The sequence below is a fragment of the Neoarius graeffei genome, chromosome 16 (assembly GCF_027579695.1).
Source record: "Neoarius graeffei isolate fNeoGra1 chromosome 16, fNeoGra1.pri, whole genome shotgun sequence".
Classification (NCBI taxonomy): Eukaryota; Metazoa; Chordata; class Actinopteri; order Siluriformes; family Ariidae; genus Neoarius; species Neoarius graeffei.
In genome coordinates, this window is record NC_083584.1 from 27725129 (window position 1) to 27749869 (window position 24741).

Below are 24741 nucleotides of genomic sequence, written 5' to 3' on the forward strand. Positions count from 1 at the left end.
ACCACCCAATCTGGCAACAGTGCATCCAGCCTCTTCTATTATGTGTGCAGTGTTTCGCTGGACAAACAACGAGCGAGCTACAGTGCACGTACGGCTTAACCAGATCTTGTGCTATAACGTGCGCAGCTGGTAATCAAAGTAACTTTCACTTTTCTGTTCTGTTACACTGTTCTGTGTCCAAAATGAAAAGTTAGTTTTCAACTGTTCAGCTAAAAAAATTTTATTAAAATGATTGTGTTGTTGGAATGATGTGTTTGCAATTTATTTATAATCAAAAACTGATACAGGTGGATGAAAGAGTGATAGTGTGATAAAGTACTATACTAGTACTACTGAGTGATAAGAAGTCCTAGTGAATGCTTGATAAGTAGACAATAATAAATAATTAGGTGTATTTTTCGGCGCGCGCTGTGCGCACGTGCACTATGGCTCAAAATAATATACCGGCAAAAAATAAAAGTTACTTTCACCCCTGAGTATGCAGTGTTTGACTTAAACCAAATAATGAGCCAAGGTAATGAAATAAGAAAATGTTGATAAAATAAGACTTTAAGATGATTACAATATCATTACACATTACAATATACTTACGTTCATTTAACATAGGCCGACTTACGACCAGATCGGTTTACGACCGGTCAGTCGTAACCAAACGCAGTCGTAAGTCGACGACTACCTGTGTGTGTGTGATATATATATATATATATATATATATATATATATATATATATATCTTTACAAAACTTGTTTTTTTCTATCACTACATCCTATGTTTGCATTGCAAGGTATTAAAAGTACAAATTTTGGCCTACTCTGAACAACTATAAACATAATTCTATACAGCGTAGTAGTACCACCTAGTTAATTACAAATCATTATAAAAGTACAACAGCAGTGAGAAGAATATGGACAGTCCTGTAATAATTAACTGCATGTAATAACAAGTAAACAAGAAGTGTTCAAAGACTAGAACAATGATTATCATGCAACAAGCACAGTTCAGGCATAGCGCATAACACGGCACATTTTAGTCTTTGCTTTTACTGAAAAAGTCTGTAACTTGTGTTTGTCGAAATCTTGTACAGGCCTGTAGTCGGACGAAATGAAGCATGTTTCGTAGAAGCATGATGTTTGCCGCAGAAGCATCGTTGCATTCAAACCATCTTACCGCATTTTCAAGTAACTCTTCTTCCAAGTCTGAGACTGTTGAGTTCTCAAATGCAGCTGTATAAAGTTCACTTTAAATTTTGGGAGCCATGAGCTGACCGTGTTACAACAGTTTTCATGTAATAGCGATTCGTATTATAACGTTGCTCCACTGTATATGACTTAGAAACATGTACAGGTGGGTGACAAATTAAAGGAAAACCCAACCAGTTGTTTTAGTTAAGTATTGTGCCACCAGAACAGCTTCAGTGCACCTTAATATTGACTCTACAAGTCTACTGGAGCGAGGAACACCATCCTTCAACTAGTGTTTTGATGATAGTGTTTGCATTGCATTACATTTAGCAGATGCTGTTATCTAGAGCGATGTACAACATACCCAGAGCAGCCTGGGTAGCAGCTGAGGGTTAGGTGCCTTGCTCAGCCATTCCTGCTGGTCTAGGGAATTGAACCAGTAACCTTTTGGTCCTAAAGCTGCTTCTCTAACCACTAAGCCATGGCTTCCCCAGAGTGTCAATGTGCAGAGTTGCAGAGTGCTGTCTAACACATCGCACCAAAATCTCCCATTAAGTTCACTTAAGTTAAGATCTGGTGACTGTAAAAGCCAGAGCATATGATTTACTTCGTTTTCATCCTCATTGAACCATTCAGTGAGCCTTTTTGCTGTGGATGAGGGTGGAGTCATCCTGGAAGAGACCAGTTTCATCATAGGATAAAAATGATCAGTCAGAATAGGTTATTTGGTTAATTTTAGTGAGTGTTTGCTCTAACGGGACAAATGAACCCAAACCATGCCAGCCAAACAAAGGCACCGGTTTTACCTTTGATTTGTCACCCATGTGTCCATAAATTGTCATGATGGAACAGAACAGATCGAAACAACAACAATATCAACAACAATAAAATCTGAATTGTAATATGAATGTCACTAATAGGTGGGCGGCACGGTGGTGTAGTGGTTAGTACCGTCGCCTCACAGCAAGAAGGTCCTGGGTTCAAGCTCAGCAGCTGGCGAGGGCCTTTCTGTGCGGAGTTTGCATGTTCTCCCCATGTCCGCGTGGGTTTCCTCCGGGTGCTCTGGTTTCCCCCACAGTCCAAAGACATGCAGGTTAGGTTAATTGGTGGCTCTAAATTGTGTGAGTGTGAAGGGTTGTTTGTCTCTGTGTCAGCCCTGCGATAACCTGGTGACTTGTCCAGGGTGTACCCCGCCTCTCACCCATAGTCAGCTGGGATAGGCTCCAGCTTGCCTGCGACCCTATAGAACAGGATAAGCAGCTACAGATAACGGGTGGATGGATGTCACTAATAGGCATCACAATCTGCAGTTTTGAAACCTAATATCATTTTTTAAAAAAACCTACAGCACATTGGCGCATTGACTGGCAGGCTGCTTGATGGTTTAATGGATACAGTGCCTTGCAAAAGTATTCATCCCCCTTGGTGTTTGTCCTGTTTTGTCACATTACAAGATGGAATTAAAATGGATTTTTGCAGGGTTAGCACCATTTGATTTACACAACATGCCTACCACTTTATAGGTGAAAATTGTTTTATTGTGACACAAACAATAATTAAGATGAAATAACAGAAATCTAGAGTGTGCATAGGTATTCACCCCCTTTCGTATGAAACCCTGAAATAAGAACTGATCCAACCAATTCACTTCATGAGTCACGTACCGTAATTAGTTGATTAAGATCCACCTGTGAGCAATCAAAGTGTCACATGATCTGTCACACGATGTCTGTATAAATCAACCTGTTCTGGAAGGACCCTGACTCTGCAACACTACTAAGCAAGCAAGATGTAAACCAAGGAGCCTCCAAACAGGTCAGAGACAAAGCTGTGGAGAAGTATAGATCAGGGTTGGGTCATAAAAAATATCCCAAACTTTGAATATCCCTCGGAGCATCATTAAATCCATTATAGCAAAATGGAAAGAATATGGCACCACTACAAACCTGACAAGAGAAGGGCACCCACCAAAACTCACAGACCGGGCAAGGAGGGCATTAATCAGAGATGCAACAAAGACCCCAAAGATAACACTGAAGGAGCTGCAAAGATCCACAGCAGAGATGGGAGTATCTGTCCATTGGACCACTTTAAGCTGTACACTCCACAGAGCGGGGTTTTATGGAAGGGCGGCCAGAAAAAGCCATTGCTTAAGAAAACACATTTGGAGTTTGCCCAACAGCATGTGGCAGACTCCCCAAACACATGGAAGAAGATTCTCTGGTCAAATGAGACTAAAATTTAACTTTTTTGGCCATCATGGGAAATGCCATGTGTGGGGGAAAAACCCAACACCCTGAGAACACCATTCCTACAGTGAAGCATGGTGGTGGCAGCATCATGCTGTGGGGATATTTTTCATCTGCAGGGACAGGAAAGCTGGTCAGGACTGAAGGAAAGATGGGTGGCACTAAATACAGGGCAATTCTGGAAGAAAACCTGTTTGAGTCAGCCAGAGGTTTGAGACTGGGATGAAAGTTCATGGTTTAGCAGGACAATGACCCTAAACATTCTGCTAAAGCTACACTGAAGTGGTTTAAAGGGAAACATTTAAATGTCTTGGAATGGCCTTATCAAAGCCCAGACATCAATCCAATTGAGAATCTGTGCCATAACTTGAAGATTGCTGTACACCAACACAACCCATCTAACTTGAAGGAGTTGGAGCAGTTTTGCCTTGAGGAATGGGCAAAAATCTCAGTGGGTAGATGTGCTAAGCTAATAGAGACATACCCCAAGAGACTTACAGCTGTAATTGCAGCAAAAGGTGGCTCTATAAAGTATTGACTTTGGGGGGTGAATACTTATGCACACTCCAGATTTCTGTTTTTTCATCTCAATTATTGTTTGTGTCACAATAAAACAACAACTTTCACCTTTAAAGTGGTCGGCATGTTGTGTAAATCAAATGGTGCTAACCCTCCAACAATCCATTTTAATTCCAGCTTGTAATGCAACAAAACAGGACAAACACCAAGGGGGATGAATACTTTTGCAAGGCACTGTATTTCTGCTTTATGTTATACTTAAGGCACATCAATGATTTTCTTTCAAGTTGTAATTAAATACACTGCACATTACATTGCATTTGTAATTGTATTTGCGTGCAGTTCCTGTGAAACCGACACTAATTTGCAAATAATTTATGAAGGAAATTGCACTTCTGCCTCTCAGAGTAATTAGAGCAGTGCAGCCAACTGAATCAGTATGCTAATGAGATGGTGTCACAGCCTTTCCCCGCTTTTCTCCCCTGCCCCCAGGCGGAACTGTGACTCGGAGTGCAGTGATGGAGAGGAGGATTTCTATTACACCGAGATTAAGCTGAATACAGACTCGGTGGCTGACGGGCTGAGCAGTCTGTCCCCTGCGTCTCCGTCTGTTCTGTCTCCTCCACCTGCCGCCGAACACAGACGAACCGAAACCTCCAACAGCACCAGCGGAGCCAAGAGCGAGAGCAGCAGCTCCACCCCTCTCAGTCGCTCCGCCCCTAGTGCACTCTACCTGGTGCACACTGACCACGCCTACCAGGTACCACTCGCTCACATTTTCAAGCATTTGTCAGGGTTTATATCCTGTATGAGGTACATAATGTTCTTGAGTTTAACCTTTTGAAATGTAAGCAATGGATTGTAATTGAAGATTTAGATGCATTGAACAAGAGGACGCTGACATGCACAGCGCAGGAATTTCACTCACACATACCTCAAGCTTGGATCCAACATTCTCTCCTGTATGTACAAGTTGTCTCTCGAGTAGTCCTTGAAAACAAAACTAAACAAAACCAGTGTGCTGAAAAAGTCCTTGAATTTCATTTTGAAGTGTGTATGAATGCCCTTTCATGTTGAACACACTTTATTACGTTATTACTATAACAGGGACTTGAGCTCTGGCCAAAACAATCTTCAAAACTCCTGGGAGTTTGAATGTAGTAACTTTATCGCCATGCTATAAAGAATATTATTATACATACAGGACACTTTTTCCATGGAATAAAAACACGTATTCTGTTCCCTTCTAGTAGGTTTATTGATGGCATGCAATATTGTTATCATATCACTTGTCCGACGTGTATTACACCACTCTGCCCAGTGGAGAATGAGCGTGCAATATCGTTACAATATTGCATGTTGTCAAGACAACACGACATCACACGTCGGCGCTCATGCGAATATCCAATGACAAAACTTTTCTCCTGCGCATGCACACAATCATTTCTTTGTCGGCCGAGAAAGAGAGACGACAAGGCTAATCCAGTGATACTACTAGGATTAGCTATGCTATAATCAAGCACTAAATAAATGAACTGAAACTGAAGATGCGCTGAACACCCAGAAGGTTACCAAAACTTCATTAAATATTCTTTACACATATTTACAAGAGAAAAACATACCAACGGACATTGAAAAACTGGAAAAGAGACACGTTGGAGATGTAAAGCTTGTACACTAGCAAGTGACTGGGACAATTTGTAAACAAATATGGCCGCCAGGTTTGCTTCATTAAATACAGAAGGTTTTGAGAGAATTTTGAAAGAGAACGATGCACTGAACACCCACAAGGAATGTGTATGTCTAATGATGATGATGATGATGATAATAATAATAATAATAATAATAATAATATTGGCTGACTTTTATCGTGGTATCTCATCTCATTATCTCTAGCCGCTTTATCCTGTTCTACAGGGTCGCAGGCAAGCTGGAGCCTATCCCAGCTGACTACGGGCGAAAGGCGGGGTACACCCTGGACAAGTCGCCAGGTCATCACAGGGCTGACACATAGACACAGACAACCATTCACTCCTACGGTCAATTTAGAGTCACGAGTTAACCTAACTTGCATGTCTTTGGACTGTGGGGGAAACCGGAGCACCCGGAGGAAACCCACGCGGACACGGGGAGAACATGCAAACTCCACACAGAAAGGCCCCCACTGGCCACGGGGCTCGAACCCGGACCTTCTTCCTGTGAGGCGACAGCGCTAACCACTACACCACCGTGCCGCCCCCAACGCCAGCCAATATTATTTAAATATTGTAAGGTTTATGGTTTGTTATTTGTAGACTTTAAATTCACACACATTTTTAAACTGTAATTCTTCAAATCCTGGCGTTTTGGACATGCATGTTGATTACAGCTCAATGTCACCATATGAATTTCATTAGAATCATTTTCAAGATACTGTATATCTATACATTTATAAGAATATGTTCCACAGTGGTGTGGGAGGTTTGTAGTAAACTGGCTTTCACATAATAAATTAACCACTACATTTAGTCATCAGTGGGCTATTGTAGAGCAGTTGGCATGTTTACGTGATAGTTTCCTCCTGGCCTTTTTGTTTCTTCAGCGAAACATAAAGCTTACATTTGAAATTTTGAAGTCCTTTCAGTGACGCAAGTCATTTGAGTTTGCTCAGTTAAAGGAGAACTTAAGGCAAATTTTTTTTTATTATCAAAATTCTATTTATCTCATTTTATTAAATATCGGAATGCATTTTTGATCGCTATTTTGTCGCTGCTATAGCAAGTTATGAGTGTTTGAAATATGCTCTGTAATATATCAGTCCATATGTCAAAGCAATGGCCGTAAACGAGATCCGTTGAGACCTGTGCAAGACATCGTAGGACGGAAGTAAAACGTACAGCGGAAATCAAAGTGACCAACATCTGCCAACGTTCCCTGTGTCCAAAATCGCTCACTCGTTCACTACTCCCTACTCCCTATATAAGGAATTACTATATAGAGGAAAAAACACTTTTGGACACTAGTCCATCATGCTGGTATTTACATCATTACTGTCGCACAATTAAAATGTGCCAGGTCAGCCGGCTGGTGGGTTTTCAAAATAATAAATACATGCATGTGTTTTTGTCATAAGTACATATTATACTGAACGCATTTCCCACATTAATGAATACAAAGTACCTGCATCTTTCAGTTTTTTTTTTTTTTAAATCAAGGCTGAATACCTTCTTCTTTGCTGCTGCTTTTTATTAAATCAAATTTGAGACTTTTAATTTGATTTCTTTCAGCGCGGACAGCACTGCAAAATGGCGTCCTCACTATATAGTGAGTAGGGGGCGATTTCGGACACAGGGGTTGTCAAAAGACGCACGCGCCCTGTTTTGAATGCTGATGTAATCAAGCTGGAAGTTTTGTTTGTTTTGATAGCAATCAGGAAAGTTTGAAAAAAGTAGGCAGTAGTCGTCATTTAAACTCGTTTTTGTGCAATATTTCGTTTGGAAAACAGTTTTCAAAATGACGGCACTGACACCTGGCTGACACTTCTTCACATTTCGAAGTTTCGTGTGGGCCACGACGTCTGCTGAACTACATTAGGCCGATAAGTATAATATTTAATGGCAATTAGTTGCCAATACGAGTCACGATATAAGGTTACTAAAACTGAAAACGTAATTGAATAACACGTTAATTAGGAAGTAAAACAAGTTTAAAAATGACTTCAGTTCCCCTTTAAATGACTCATTCAAATTCATTCACTGGTTCATTCAGTTGCATGGTTTGCTCAAATGTGCAGCCTGATCATGCTGCCACGATCCAGCCCATGCATGCACCGAAGCACGGGAAACGTCCTACTGTGAATGTGAATGAACCCAAACAAGACTTATTGAACTTACTGACTCAACTTATCTGACAGAGGAGTGAACCTCTGACTGGACAATTCGCTGACTCAAACATTAGTATGCTGAACAATAGAGGAATGAATCTCGGTCATGACCGAAAAGATTCGCTGACACAAGTGGTCTGGATGTAGATTGCATGCAATTCCAAATGGGCTTTACATAATTCCTGAATGTTTCTACACCAACCCCCAGATAAACATTTAATTTCAATCTCGGTTTGATAATCATAAAGTGGGTTATGGATGTGTAAGGAAATGTCATGCTTTGTTTTGCACTTTTCAGTTTTGCAGTTGCAAAGCTCATCACCAGCAAATGAAGAAGGAAATGACTGAGTCCGTGTCAGTGATCGATACCCAGTCGTTCACCCTGGGGACTTGTTTACAAAATGACTGAATTGTTAATGAATTAAACATGTCAAACTTATGCACTGAATTAACAGACACGTTCTGCCCATTTACAGCTTGTTTACACTCAATAAAAGCACTTTGAGTTAAGTAGTGTTTCACTGCCAGCCCAATCCGACCACAACCTACACTGTATAAAGCAGGAAATTCCCCCCTCAAACTCGGAAATTAGTCATTTATATTTTTTCCAGGGCGGTGTAGTGGTTAGCGCTGTCGCCTCACAGCAAGAAGGTCCGGGTTCGAGCCCCGTGGCCGGCGAGGGCCTTTCTGTGTGGAGTTTGCATGTTCTCCCCGTGTCCGCGTGGGTTTCCTCCGGGTGCTCCGGTTTCCCCCACAGTCCAAAGACATGCAGGTTAGGTTAACTGGTGACTCTAAATTGACCGTAGGTGTGAATGTGAGTGTGAATGGTTGTCTGTGTCTGTGTCAGCCCTGTGATGACCTGGTGACTTGTCCAGGGTGTACCCCGCCTTTCGCCCGTAGTCAGCTGGGATAGGCTCCAGCTTGCCTGCGACCCTGTAGAAGGATAAAGCGGCTAGAGATAATGAGATGAGATATTTTTTCCAACTTAATCCTGGCATACGCTCAGGCCTTTAGTGTATCGCTTTTCTCAGTCAGTCACTTTGTTTCAAACAATCAGTCTAAAACATAACGGGAATGAGACAGCTGCTTTTAGTTTTCCTGCCTCAAAAGTATTGAAGTCCTAATCACAAGAAAGCGGTTAGGTTACATACCGATAATATTTTTAAATTCATTCATTCATTCATTCATTTAGCTACTTACTTACTTAATTATTCCACGAAATCGAGTCATACATAAGCTGATACGCGCCGAGTTGGCTATAAGCCATGTATGACGAGATTGAGTGGAATAACGGTTTTATTCTATCCACGTTCACTGGATTTTGAGAAACGGAGCATTTTTATTTTTTGCAAATTCAATAAATAAAAACTTTCTACAAAACGTCTGACAAAATAATTTCTGCTTAGAATATAAACAAACCGGCGAAATGACAGGGGCAATTTGTGAAAAATGCAAGAATAATAATTCTTGGAAAATAAAAAAGATACGTTCTTACCATCAAATACTTTCATTCCGTATTTTGTTGCCCTTTTTTTTTGTATTTTTGGGGGTTTTGTTTTCAAGTAGAGTTTTTATTTTGTCCTCGGTTGGTTCAGCAACACACGCCGCCATTTTGTTTTTCTCTACTCACAATATATGAGCTGATAGCCGAATAGTAGAGTAGCCAATCAGAACGCACGATTGCTCATATCCAGTGAATGTGGATAGAATATATATACACACAGAGAGAGAGAGTTTTGTAATTATCTTTGCATTTCTATTATTCATAATCTGATTCAGATCATATTTTTAAATAAAATAAAAATCAATCAATAATATGTAAAACAATATTTATTGAAAAAAATAATCTCCTCACATGGGGTTTGCAAAAGGTGCCTATAATGCTAGAAGTCCTTCATTTACTATGTTTACACACACACTAATAATCCATTATTATTCTGAACATGACAATATTCTGAATTTCATACGGGTCATGGAAAAAGCATATTCCAAATTTGGCCTTATTCCAAATTTTCTGATTAAGACATGGGATATGTCAATATTATTCAGGTTTTAGGAAAATCCTTAGGTTTTTTTTTTTTTTTGGCAGTTTGTGACACACGGCCTCTAAGCTGCTGTGCGTTGTACACAAACCAACTAGACAACAGTTTACATGGTAAATGCATTTAAACTGGAACATTCATGGAATATTAATTTTTCATCATCCAGGTAAACAGCTTAGTAGGAATATTGCCTTTTATGGAATAAGGGACAAAGCCGGAAGATTTTGTGCATGTAAATGTAGTGACTGTCATTTAATTTGTGTAAGACTGCAAAGTGACTAAAAAGTGTCTGGGATTTAACATGTGACATGTCATCAGAATTTGTTTTATTAAGTCATTAATTATCCTGTTTGGTATTTCCGTGCTCACAGATCTCTCACACTCACACATGCCACACACTGCCCTAGTTTATTTCACCTCCCTGGATGATGAAATAGCATGTAATGGCCAGAACGTAAGCCAGTATTTGAAAGCTGAAATCACTGTTCGGGTATTTGTTATGCACTCGCTTCACAGGAAGTCAGGAGGAAAATATGGCATTGGAAAAGAAAAGGGATATCTGGTGATATTTTGATGTTGTGCAAGTTAGAAGGCCTGAAAACTTTGTGGTAGTGGGTGGTTTATGCTCTCATGCATGCGGGGGCAGATGTGAAGCTCACTGGTCAAAGAGAGATTATACTTTTCCAAGACATTGAAAGGCTCTGGAGTAAAAAAAGAAAAAAAAGACAGGTACCGTAAGTTACATATTAAACACATTTTCCATTGCGCGCTGCTTTCTCCTTTCAAATGGAGAATTATTTTTCAGTTGCTGAGCTTTGGTCTGATTATTCTAAACATTCAGAGCCACTTTGCTCACATAAAGTTCGTTAATCCAGGGAGATTTTTACAACTGCACTGTGTCCATTTCATGGAGTTTAAATTTTAACCAATACCAGAGCAAACACTGCTGTAGTACATTTATAGGCTGAAATATTGTGCGAACATTCAGTAAAGCTTTTGTGCTTTTTTTTAAGAAGCATTTAATATTTCTCTATATTATATCTGTAAAACAAACACCTGCCCCACCCACATAAGGAAAGTTTCACTGCTGGGGAAAATTACGCCACACTAAAAATGGTCTTCCTCCGTCTCCTACCTGTTAACCAAATTAACTCAAATATATAAATATTAAAGGAACAGTCCACCGTACTTCCATAATGAAATATGCTCTTATCTGAATTGAGACGAGCTGCTCCGTACCTCTCCGAGCTTTGCGCGACCTCCCAGTCAGTCAGACGCAGTCAGACGCTCTGTCACTCCTGTTAGCAATGTAGCTAGGCTCAGTATGGCCAATGGTATTTTTTGGGGCTGTAGTTAGATGCAACCAAACTCTTCCGCGTTTTTCCTGTTTACATAGGTTTATATGACCAGTGATATGAAACAAGTTCAGTTAGGCAGCTGGGCCATAGAAGGTTCACGCTGCACGCTGCATGCTGCACGCTACACGCGTGTAAAGAAAAGTGGACAAACGTAGCATGACTTGCTCTGGGCCATAGAACGGCGTTCACGTTGCATGCTGCACACTTCACGCGTGAAGCGAGAAATGAACATGCACACTTTTTTCTAGGCGTGAAGATGGAAATTCCAGTCAATGCATGCACGACCCCAAGGTCAGCGCCGCGCCAGCCAATCAGAACGGGTCTAGGGAGATAAAATGGACGACTACCGAGAAAAGTTGAAGTTTAATGGCCCAGGGTCCGGTTCTTCACGTGAACGTGTAGCGTGCAGCGTGAACCTTCTATGGCCCAGCTGCCTTACACAAATTGAAACGTAGCGATTTTCTATGCTATGGAAAGTCCGCACTATAATGACAGGCGTACTAACACCTTCTGCGCGCTTCGGCAGCGCATTGATATCTGAGCTCCGTATCAATGCGCTGCCGAAGCGCGCAGAAGGTGTTAGTACGCCTGTCATTATAGTGCGGACTTTCCATAGCATAGAAAATCGCTACGTTTCGATTTGTGTAACTGAACTTGTTTCATATCACTGGTCATATAAACCTATGTAAACAGGAAAAACGCGGAAGAGTTTGGTTGCATCTAACTACAGCCCCAAAAAATACCATTGGCCATGCTGAGCCTAGCTACATTGCTGACAGGAGTGACAGCGCGTCTGACTGACTGGGAGGTCGCGCAAAGCTCAGAGAGGTACGGAGCAGCTTGTCTCAATTCAGATAAGAGCATATTTCATTATGGAAGTACGGTGGACTGTTCCTTTAAGCAGAAGGCATATTCCTTGTCCATATACACAACATCCATAAACTTTTATTCGAATAATCTTCACAATGAAAATTTCATCTGCTCGCTCTGATATTATCATAGCAACCCAGGCACGGTTAAAAACAACTGGACCACAGACAGCTCATAAATTGTTTAGAGACACCAAGGAGCACTTTGAGCAATCACCCATCAGTGCGCTCCTCTCAGCTGTAACCTGTTCCAGTGTAATGAGAGTCAGCTTCGTGTGTGTGTGTGTGAGCACGCTCCTGCTGTCCCTCCACAGGCCACGGCTCCAGTCTCCATCCCCTCCACCAGCTCAGCTCGCTTCACCCCCACCAACAGCAGCAGCTTCAGCATCTCCTGGCAGTCCCCACCCGTCACCTTCACCGGAACCCCGGTGAACACACACACACACACACACACACACACACACACACACACACACACACACAGAGTTCATGTGTTCACAAAGGAGGTAATAAGTATTAAAGTCACTTGAAGTTGTGATGACCTCATAAGCTCATTCACATAGTCACTGAATCGTCATGATGATTAGCTCATCCAACCGACAGGCGATGAGTTTATGCCGTCATGTATTGTCCAGCGTCCGTCTGTTGTCATCCACATTTCACGAAAATCACTTCTTCTCTCTTAATTCTTCACCGATTTTGATTCTTTCTGGTATGAAGGTAGGGGAACCTAGGGTGCATATAATGTCTACCCAGATTTGCGTAATTACAATTATTAATGAAGTTATGGACTAATTAAGCCTTAAAGAGCAGCTCAACAAAAATCACTTCTTCTTGGTCAACTCCTTGCTGTTTTGGATTCTTTCTGACAAATAGGTCGGTATTCCTAGCATGTATATAGCTTGCAACATTTATTGTGCAAGGTGGCCCATTTTTAGATCGTTCTTTCTGGACTAGACGGGGCCGGAGTGAGCTACACCGTCATTGGCGGTCTTGTTGGCATATCAAAATCATTACCTGACAAAGGAAGAATTTGATCAAAATAGAAAAAAAAAGATTATGATTATAATTTTCGTATAGAAAAAAGTTATCTTTGCTCATATCACCATATAGATCAGTGATTGGTCGTTGGGAACAGTGGATGTTACATGAGCTGGAGTGCTGTATCAAATACAGTAGTTGCGAACATCTGCTCAAAAAATCAGTAGGTTTGTCACTGGGTTAAACTAAAACGGTCTAAAAAGTCACCAAATCTGTTAGCAACACTACTCAGACACACTTACTAGTGCATCTCAAACAATTAGAATATCATGGAAAAAGTTTTTTTTTTTTTTACATAATTTAATTCAAAAACGTAAACTTTTCTATTTTCATCACACATAAAGTGAAATATTTCAAGCCTTTTTTTGTTTTAATTTTGATGATTATGGCTTATAGCTCATGAAAATCAGAAATCAAGTATCTCAGATTGTTAGAATTTTTCCAAAGATCAATAAAAAAAAATTACAATACAGAAATGTCCAACTTCTGAAAAGTATGTTTATTGATGCACTTAATACATGGTTGGGGCTCCTTTACCATGAATTATGGGATCAGTGCAGTGTGGCATGGAGGTGATCAGCCTGTGGCACTGCTGAGGTGTTATTGAAGCCCATGTTGCTTTGATAGCAGCCTTCAGCTCGTCTGTATTTTTGGGTCGGGTGTTTCTCATCTTTCTCTTGCCAATACCCCATAGATTCTGTATGGGGTTCAGGTCAGGCAAGTTGGCTGGCCAATCAAGCACAGTAATATCATGGTCAGCAAACCATTTGGTAGTAGCTTTGGTACTGTGGGCAGGTGCTAAGCAGGGCTTTGAACCAGAATTTTTTTCCTATTGGTTCGTTCCGAACAGAAACGGAATTTTAACGTTTCCGGTTTTGGGTTCCACCATTAAATAGACGTTCCCGAACCGGTTAGAACAAAAAAATTTCGTTCCCGGAACGGTTAATTACGTTCCCTGTCAGCTGTTTAACAAATGGCTATAAAATTATGTCTCTGTCTCATCCAGCTTAAGCCAAATGTAGGCTAACTCTATTACAACCTTCATTAAATAAGACAAGAAATAATTCAAAACAATTATTATTTCAAATGTTGGCGATTTGGATTCTCAGTATGTCTTCCCATCTACACAAACAGAAAAAGTGCCAAAAATGAAAGATAATTCGTTTAGTGTGTTACCAAAGGCTAGTCAGGCCCTATAGAGGGCTACCGCATGACGTCACCGCGCCGCGAGATTTTGTTAGGCGCCATATTGGGAGACCAAGTACACATCTATGCAAGTACATACATACATAAAACAAACTACACCTGAAATGTAGCCAGGCCCGGTTCTGCCCTAATCTGGACCCGGGTGCAACATCGCGCAAACCCCCCCCCCCAAAAAAAAAACAAAACACACCAGTCTAAATCAGGACAACCATCACATAACTATAACTATAAACATTTCATATCAACTATTTTAACTAAATGGGCTATAATAAATAAGGCTGCAGGCAGCCATGGCGGGCTGCCTCAGAAAAGTAACCATTCAGTGACACAACTGAAAGCCTGCAGCCACGGTGGGCTGCCTTAAAAAGTAACCATTTGTCCTACCTTAAAACTCGTTTTGCACTTTCTGCCTCCTTTTTTTTGTATTTTCGACCCTCCGTTTATTTTCTTTCCTTTTCTGAAAACCCGATTTGTGTCCAGACATTTTGTTCTGCTACCAATGAACTAACTCGTCAGGTCTCGTCTCTCGAGCCCGCGATGATTCCCGTGGGAAGGGCAACAATTGATACATTTTTACAAACAGCCAATAGGGAGGTTGCAACGTTCAGGCTCTTCTTTGCTCAGACACTCAGTAATGCACTTACTCACTTATTATCATGTGGAGATGTGATAGTAGTCCACCTTCCCGCTCTCTCCATTCAGTCAGCGAACGTCACACAGGAAGTGAACCCCAGCGGGTCATAGAAACTTGCGCAGGAGAAGAATGACTTTTTTATTTGTAGGCTACGGAAACTTTGAGGAACGAAATAAAAACCAGTATTAACCGGTTACCATTATTTTTAATAAGCGTTTCTGTTCCGGAACATAAAAAATAATAAAGTTTCTGGTTTCGTTTCTGTTCCATGTGAAATAGAAAAAGTTCCCGGTTTTCGTTTTCGTTCCTTGAACCGGTTCAAAGCCCTGGTGCTAAGTCCTGCTGGAAAAGGAAATCGGCATCTCCATAAAGCTTGTCAGCAGATGGAAGCACGAAGTGCTCTAAAATCTCCTGGTAGATGGCTGTGTTGACTTTGGACTTGATAAAACAGTGGATCAACACCAGCAGATGACATGGCACCCCAAATCATCACAGACTGTGGAAACTTCACACTGGACTTCAAACACCTTGGATTGGGTGCCTCTCCATTCTTCCTCCAGACTTTAGGACCTTGATTTCCAAATGAAACCCAAAATTTACTTTCATCTGAAAAGAGGAATTTGGACCACTGAGCAACTGTCCAGTTCTTTCTCTCCTTAGCCCAGGTAAGACGCTTCTGACGTTGTCTCTGGTTCAGGAGTGGTTTGATATTAGGAATGCGACAGTTGTAGCCCCTTTCCTGAAGAAGTCTGTGTGTAGTGGCTCTTGATGCACTGACACCAGCCTCAGTCCACTCCTTGTGAAGCTCTCCCACCTTCTTGAATTAACTTTTCTTGACTGTCTTCTCAAGGCTGCGGTCATCCCTGTTGCTTGCGCACCTTTTCCAGCCAGCCTTTTCAGCAATGACCTTCTGTGGCTTCCCCTCCTTTTGGAGGGTGTCGATGATTGATTGTCTTCTGGACAACTGTCAAGTCCCCATGATTGTGGTTACATGTGCTGAACTAGACCAAGAGATACACTGTATTTTATACTGTTTTACTCAAATTCAAAATGAAAAATTCTATTTTTTTTGCGCTGTATGCCATAATTATCAAAATTAAAACAGAAAAATGCTTGAAACATTTTAGTTTACATGTAATGAGTCTGGAATATATAAAATGTTCACGCTTTTAAATAACTGATGGAAAATGTTGAACTTCTTCACGATATCCTAATTGTTTGAGATGCACTAGTATATGACATTACAGGCATTTAGCAGACGCTCTTATACAGAGTGACGTACAACATACCCAAAGCAGCCTGGGGAGCAGTTGAGGGTTAGGTTCCTTGCTCAAGGGCACTTCAGTCATTTCTGGTGGTCCAGGGAATCAAACTGGGAACCTTTTGGTCCCAAAGCTGCATATGAGAATATACAGTATATTTTTTAGAAAAAATGCAGAGTCTAGGCAGCTGACTGGGTTTGCATCCAGAGGATTTATAAAAAAAATAAAATAAAAAGTATTAGTGATTTGATTTGTCGAATAAAAATAGCAGTTATGTATAACCAAAACCATTTAGATTCATTTAATGCAGTGGCCAATGAAGATTCACAGAATTAGATTGTTGATATGAAATGTTGAACTGTAACTGAGCAAACATTTAGTGTCATGTAACAGACTTTTCATCTCTTATAGCCAACAGAACAAACCAGTTACAAAAAGAACCTTCTTACTTCAGTTCTAGGAAATAGTGACTTCATTTAAAGGCCAATTATTTGTCATTTCATGTTATCAGTTGCTTAATTTCTGCTCCACTGTCTGCGGTAAGATAAGAAAACACATGAGCGATGACAAGAAACCTACTGATATCTTTTCATTCTGGTTTCGTCACCCTTACTGTGGAATGTCAGGGGAAAACAGAAAATTTCTGACATACATGAAAGTCTCAATGAGAATAGCATCAAAACAGAGTGGTTTTTTTTCATTGATAAAACAGGACTTGTGCAACAGTTAAATTTTGCAGAAAATTACATCATTATTTATATAAAGCATTTTCAAGGCAATTTAATGGAAATACAGTGGATATAAAAAGTGTACACACCCTGTTAAAATGATAGGTTTTTCTGATGAAAAAAAAAAATGAGACCATGGTAAATAATTTCAAAACTTTTCCCACCTTTGAAAGTTGGGACACTCAAGGTGGAGGGAATTATGAACAGTTCTAAATACCAGTCAATTTTGGCCCAAAACCTTCAGGTGTCTGCTAGAAAACTGAAGATGAAGAGGAATTTCATCTTTCAGCATGAGAATGACCCCAAAAAAGTTTTGGAACGGCCCAGCCAGAGCCCAGATCTAAATCCAATTGAAAATCTGTGGGGTGACCTGAAGAGGGCTGTGCACAAGAGATGCCCTCGCAATCTGACAGATTTGGAGCGCTTTTGCAAGGAAAAGTGGGCAAATATTGCCAAGCCTAGCTTTGACAGGCTGATAGACTCCGACCCAAAAAGACTGAATGCTGTAATTAAATCAAAAGGTGCTTCAACAAAGTATTAGTTTAAGGGTGCACACACTTTTGCAACCAGCTTATTGTATGTTTTTTTTAATGTTTTTCCCTCTAACAGATTTGTTTGTTTTTCAGTTGAACTGTACAGGTTATAGGTCACATTAGAAGGTGGGAAAAGTTTTGAAATTATTTATCGTGGTTTAATTTTTTTACATCAGAAAAACCTGTCACTTTAACGGGGTGTGTCCACTTTTTATATCCACTGTAAATCTTCACAATCATTGTTTCAATGCATTCACTTTTCCATTCTATACATACTGTAAAGCTGATAAAAACACAGATGCAAGTTATATCCATTTAAGGTAACACACACACGTGCACACACCTAAAGAATAATATTTGCATATTGTGCGCAATAGTGTGTGTAGTAAATGAGCCGATTTGTGTTCCAGGCCTCTCCGTCTCACAGTCAGACACAGGGCTTTAGTGAGCAGCGCTCTCAGACCATCCCAGTGCTCTCGTCTCTACCCCGAGCCTCAGGCTCACTCAGGTACATCGGTTTCATTTTCTACACTCATTACGTACAAGTTAACACGGTTCATTTTCCTCCATTTGTGACTAAAAAACATATTTGACAAACACAGTTGTAATGTGTGGGTTGGTGATGGTGTGTGTGTGTTTGTCGGTGCAGCAGGAAGTCCCGAGGTGAGGGTAAGAAGTGCCGAAAGGTGTACGGGATGGAGAACAGAGACATGTGGTGCACAGCGTGCCGCTGGAAGAAAGCCTGCCAGAGGTTTGTGGACTGAGCTGCCTAGGAAAAAAGGGCGGGGCTTCCTTCACTTGCAAAACTGTTTCTGCTCCACCTCCTCCACCACAGTCCCCACAATCCTCCACTTCCTGGCCTGGAACCAGGATCTCAAACAGAACTCTTCAAACATTCCCAGTGTACTTGCCAAAAACTCGGAGAAAGGCGAGTAGCGCTATATTGCAAAAAAAACAAACAGGCAAATTCTTATGTTTGATGGGGGATTTTCTTATGTTTTTTTTTTTTTTTTTAAACGTTTAGCTGTAAAACATTCGTGCAAGTCATGGAGGGACCAGACATCATGGGTCCAATCACTGCCTGAGTTTTGTTTTCTAAAAAAACAACAACAACAAAAAAAAATCAAGAGGAACACTTAGAGTGCTACAAAATGGAGTCCAGACCAAGATCCTTGTTTTCCATGAACACTTTTCCACTTCTGCTTTTCAGCAGGGATAAACATGAGCGCCAACTGCCAACCACACTCGAGACTGTCCACCCTCGCTCTGAGAGACTGCGTGGCTGTGGTTGTGGTTGCGTGTGTTTAGGGAGGAGCGTGCCCCCTGGTGGAAATGGATCAAAAAATGATAGATAAGCATAAGGAGAAGGATAAGCCACAGCTTTTCTTCCGTATAGTCACAAGCAATTACACTCACTAGGGAGGGACAGGTTTTCTATCTCTGTTTGTATATGTGTGTGTCATTTCTTTCAGGGATGATGCGTTCAGCGAAAGCAAAACCAGCAGCTAAAAGTTAAAAGCAGTGAAGGTAATCGTTTTTTTTTTCTTTTTTCAGTTTTTAGGAGACGTATATATCTATATCTATATATACATGCAACCAAAAAAGGATTCTCTGTGCCATTTCTGTTTTTGGGTTTTGTACTCAGTTGTGCACGACTGCCATGTTCATAAATCCCCCACACATCAGATAACGGCAGCGTAAACCGAGCCACACTCACTCAGATGAGCTTGCGTAAAAAAAAATGTAAAAAAAAAAGCTTTGTCCTTCGATCATTAACAGACAGGTCGGCACGCCCACCTGCAGAGCATCGTCCCGACGCTTTCAAAGAGGCAGTGAGTAAAAGATCTCCGTCTGCACCCGTTTTTTTTTTTCCCCCTAACCTCACACATGTTAAGTAGGAAGTAATAAAAAGATCGAGCACGTACTCCGTCGGCCCCGGGAGCTCACTCAGTGGGCACAAGCTGGAAGCACTGTTGTTTATTGTCTGTCCTTGAGAAGATTGTGTAACTATGCTGCACAGTGATCACATGAGGAGGAAATGGGATTTTTCTCCACGCTGCTCCAGGTGATGAAGACTCCGTGACTCCAGCAGTGATGGACTTTTATGCAAGAAGAAAACGGTTGCTCAGGGGGCAGTTGTAAGTTCTCTGGCGCTGTTTTTGTCCCTATCAATGCAGTATTGAATAAACAAGTATCCAACACACAGCTCAACACCAGCACACACACACACCAACCACACTTTAGTCTCCTTCAACAGCTCTCTTATTCCTTCGTTCAGGATGATTATGTATGTAGTTCTAAGCTAAATTTTAAAACACTGAGAATTGTTTAGCACTTCACGCAAACCGAGACACTGTTTACACCTGGTCAGTTCATGCTTCGTGTGTATCAGGATGATCCCCGGATCAGGATTATTTACCTCAGGTGTAAATGCACCCGAGATGCATTTAAGACAGATTACAATCTGATTTCTCAGGAGATCTGAGACAACGCTATTAGAACATTCAGTAAACGTTCTACAGGTTCTTTAAAGGCTCGATCAACATTCCAGAAATAAACGTTCCTGCAATGTTTCTCACACAACGTCCCCAGTGAGACAAAAAAAAACCTATTGAAATGTAAAAAATGAAAAAAAAAAATAATAATGTTGCTGCAACGTTGTAGGAACACTTATAAGCGTTAAATGTTCTCAGGACGCCTGGAGAAACAGATCAGATATTTCTAGAACATTCAGAAAACATTGTGCCCATGTAAAAATTGTTAGCTGGAGAGATTCATTTCAGTCAAGTGTAAATAAATCCGTATCTCTCAGCCACATTCAACAACCACAACCTGTCTCAATGCACTACACAACAACACACTGAGGCCGTGACTGCTGAAGCTTAGGGGTGTTGATTTCATTCTTTGAGACAATATGATGCACATTTTAATAGATTGTATTTGATACGATACAAAAACAATACAGAAAAACACAAGTCACGTTTTTAATTTATGACTGAACTAATATGATTCGATACAGCACTGATACCATTCAATTCAGGTCCGACCAGTATGATTTAATTCAGTTACATTTAACATGTATTGATGGCGCACACCCCCTTGCTCTCTCTCACACACACACACGTGAACCAGCGAGTGTATATTTATTGCTGTATACGTACATTGATTTTCAACAGCAGTATTGGTTTTAAACCGTTTTTCTTTCCAATTCGAACTGGATATCGGCTTGTAAATCAGCTGTATCGTCGACTGCCAGGCTGATATTCCTATCTGAAACTTTTTTTTTTACACCCCTACTGAAGCTGCCACGTTAAAGAAATTAAAAAATACATTTCTAATGTAACCCTAGAAATGAGGAACAGCACAGGAAGTAGAAGGTGTTTAATAAGCTGAACATGTCTATCTGCTTATTCCACCCAATCTACTGATCAGATTTCAAATCTTTGGATTACAAATGTGTTTAAAATCTTCTCAGGATACAATCAAGATACAAGAAACATGAACTGACCAGGTGTAAAAGTGGATAAAGATGTGAAAAGTCTAACAGAATGCTCCCCCCCCCAAATCCTTGTGCTCCATTTTTGTGATGTTTTTCCTACAGAGTACACAGTACTTACTTTAAGGTGAAAAAACTGCCATTATATGTTGTGTTTAAGTTTATAGTCTATTAAAGAAAATGTAGAAACTCTACAATTTATGTTCACATTCAATCTTTAAATTACTTTTTTTATCTTCTTTTGTGTGTATGTGTGTATATATATATATATATATATATATATATATATATATATATATATATATATTGCCTGATATTTCTAAATACAGATATATTGTATCAGTATATCCTCCTGAGCCTCGAGGTTGTGCTCAGCGATGTTTAATTCACTCGCCAGTGGCACTACAGCTAAACGCTACAATCACTCCAACTGGTTAAGGCTTATAAGTAGAGCTGGGCGATAATATAAATAGACATTTTTACAAACACATTTAATTATCTACAAAAAAATTTCATGAGTCACTGCAGCTGCATTTCTGATGTTCAGCATAGGCTCCATTCAAAATGCCATACTTGTATACTCTACCCTGCAATGTTATAGTATAAGCTCTACTGTATACTACATACTATTCTTCATAGTAGTGTTTAGTATGTAAGAATTTTTGAACGCTTGGACGGCTTCATTTTTGTATTTCGCTTTTACTATCTCAAAATGAGTTCGATTTTGGTGCTTCGGAACAAAAACAAGCTTCTAAAGTAGAAAAAACAGCTTTGGTCTATTTAACAGTTATTCCAAGAAATCGAGTCATACATGAGCTGATAGCTATAAAGCCACGTACAATGAGACTGAGTGATTGAGTGGAATAACTGTTTTATTCTATCCACATTTTGAGAAACAGAGCATTTTTATTTTCATTTTTTGCAAATTCGTTAAATAAAAACTTTGTACAAAACATCCGACAAAATCATTTCCGCTTAGAATGTAAACAAACTGGTGGAATGACAGTAGCAATTTGTGAAAAATGCTATAAGTATAGATAATCGTATGGGGCTGAGTAAAATTAAAGATTAATTTCATGTGTGATTTCGAAGTTTTGAAAATTGCCCGAGTCACGAAGCAACGAGGGCAATTTCAAAACTTTGAAATCATGAGTGAAATTGATCCTTAATTTTATGAGGAACCATATGATTACTTGTTTATAATATATAGGGCCAAATTCATACTTCGGAAGCCATTCAAGTTCACAACATTTGTCATTCACGGTTTCTGAACCAATCAGGGCGCAAAACTATCTATAGCACGTTTGAATCAGTTTCTAAAGCGTCTTTCATCATGACACGGCGACACGACACGAGGATTTTGAAAGTGGTGTACAAAATTTTATTGGAACTTCTTTATAGAAGCCATTTTGTTGACAAAATTTGCTAATTTTTGTAACCGTAACCAAGCAACGAACTAGCCAATAGCATTTCAGAAATACGGCCCCGTGTTAAGGAAAAAAGCCCTCCTCGATTGACCAATCAGAATTGAGTAATTTGGCCCTATGTATTATTATAATAATAATAATAATAATAATAATAACGACCCTGTAGAACAGGATAAAAGATACGTTTTTACCATGAAATACTTTTATTCCATATTTTGGTTTGTTTGGAGTTTTTTGTATATTTTGGTGGTTTTGTTTTTGAGTAGTTTTTATTTCATCCTCTGTTGGTTAGCAACACGCGCCGCCATTTTGTTTTTCTCTACTCACGTTATATGAGCTGATATCCTAGTAGTAGAGTAGCCAATCAGAGCGTGTGATTGCTGTTTGTTTTAATAATAATACTGTTTATTCTATCCACATTCACTGGATATGAGCAATTGCACTCTGATTGGCTACTGCTAGGATATCAACTCATATACCGTGAGTAGAGAAAAACAAAATGGTGGAGCGCATCAAGTCAGATATATCACTGTATCATCAAGTATTTAAAAGAAACAGAAATAACTAAATGAAAGAATATAGGGTTGTTGTTTTTTTTTTTCACCCGGTATCTCCTGTCTCACACTCCATCCCAGTCAGTGGCGGTAATACACCTTTGAGTTGGTTTGCCAAACACCAAAAGTCCCTAAAGAAGAAAAAGAAAATGGCGGCGCGTGTTACTGAACCAACCGAGGACGAAATAAAAAAACTACTCGCAAACAAAACCCCAAAAATACAGAAAAAAAGGCACCAAAATATGGAATAAAAGTATTTGATGGTAAGACCGTATCTTTTTTTTATTTTTCAAGAGAAAGTTTTTATTTATCGAATTTGCTAAAAATAAAAATGCTCTGTTTCTCAAAATCCAGTGAATGTGGATAGAATAAAACAGTTATTCCATTCTGTTAATTGTTAAATGTTTAACTAGTATACACAGATTATTATCAAAATAAAGACAAAGGAGCTGCTTGTGCAATCTGATTGAATGCAGCAACTGTTAAAGTGTCATAATTGTCATTGTCATAAGTCTCTGTATATGTTCACGACCAAGACAATTTTTTTTCTTGCTTACCCTCTGATCCATGATCTTAGTTGATCAGGAGGTTTTAAAAAAAAAAAAAGGCACTTGATGTCACTTTGTGTTTTTCAGAAAAGCTGAACTTTTTCAACTTCGGAAGCTCTGTTATGACCAAAAAAAAAAGGCAATGGCAGCACTTTGTTAAAAGTAAGCACCACCTTGCATCTGCTTCCCACAAGGTTACATGTAGAAGATGAAACTGCCTCATCTGCAGTTTTTAAACTTCAAGATGTTTCATTTAACATGGAAATCAACCCCAGGACAAATTCATCCTGTCTAAAAACAAACTCGGAGGACAAAATGAGCTTCTAATAAGCTTGTTTTATATACAGTATATAATTATTATCACATAATTTTCTTGAGATGATTTGAATGTTCTTCATATCGCCCAGCTATACTTAGAAGTTTCAAATGCCTGCGATGTTCTCTAGTTGAAATGTGTATAAGAATGTGGGTCACTTTAGGAAGAAAAGCAGGTGACGTACTGTATGTTGATAACTTCCGAGGTCAAAGTTACATCCTAGACATTAGAAGGGATTTAGACAGCTTGTCTAAACCCCTTACTGGCTTTCTGTTATCTTCTAAGTGTTACTGTAAGGGGCAGGCTGGCTCACTCTGTTTACACACAGGAAAAAAAAAAACCTGTTTCCATCATGATTACTATGAAGTAATGAGGTGCTTCGTCTTCTGTATAAAGACTAATCCCTGTACATTAAAGTAGTGTTGTAGTCAAGACCATCTAAACCAAGACCAAGTCATGACCAAACGCAAAGTGTATCGAGACCAAGACAAAACTAAGACCGAATTAGTGGGTGGGGGAGGGGTGCCAGCTGTTAAAAGGAAGAAAATTTTCAAATTAGCAATGAGTCACGTTATTGGCCGCATGTGAAGCAGGAAATTTTACATCCAATCACAGTAACGATGTTAACAAATAAATCAGACAATACACAGGCAATTTAGTGAAATCCCCACAGTTGTGGTCTTGAAATAAAATTCCGAGTCCTTTATGTCTAAGATTGAGACAAGAACGAGTAAAAATGCGGTCAATTCCAAGACGAGACTGAAACCTTCAAAAAGTGGTCTTGAAACCAGTTTCATGTACTACAACACTACATTAAGGCACTTATGGTTGATTTTGTCACACACACACAAAAAAAAATTGTGATATTTAACAGTTATTCCATGAAATCGAGTTGTACATGAGCTGATAGCCGAG

At 39.8% G+C, this 24741-nt stretch overlaps 1 protein-coding gene across 2 annotated transcripts in view; it reads left to right on the top strand.

Annotated features, from left to right (window-relative positions):
* The window catches only part of znf704 (zinc finger protein 704), a 152641-nt gene extending 131463 nt beyond the window's left edge, over positions 1-21178 (top strand). The window contains exons 6-9 of one of the 2 annotated variants that reach the window (XM_060942724.1): positions 4443-4710; positions 12396-12509; positions 17896-17993; positions 18138-21178. In XM_060942724.1, the coding sequence (XP_060798707.1) occupies positions 4443-4710; positions 12396-12509; positions 17896-17993; positions 18138-18249 (592 nt within the window). In that variant the 3' untranslated portion in view covers positions 18250-21178. Of the gene's footprint in view, positions 1-4442; positions 4711-12395; positions 12510-17895; positions 17994-18134 lie in introns of both variants that reach the window. The other variant, XM_060942723.1, reaches the window with a different exon arrangement.
* The last annotated feature ends 3563 nt before the right edge of the window (positions 21179-24741 follow it).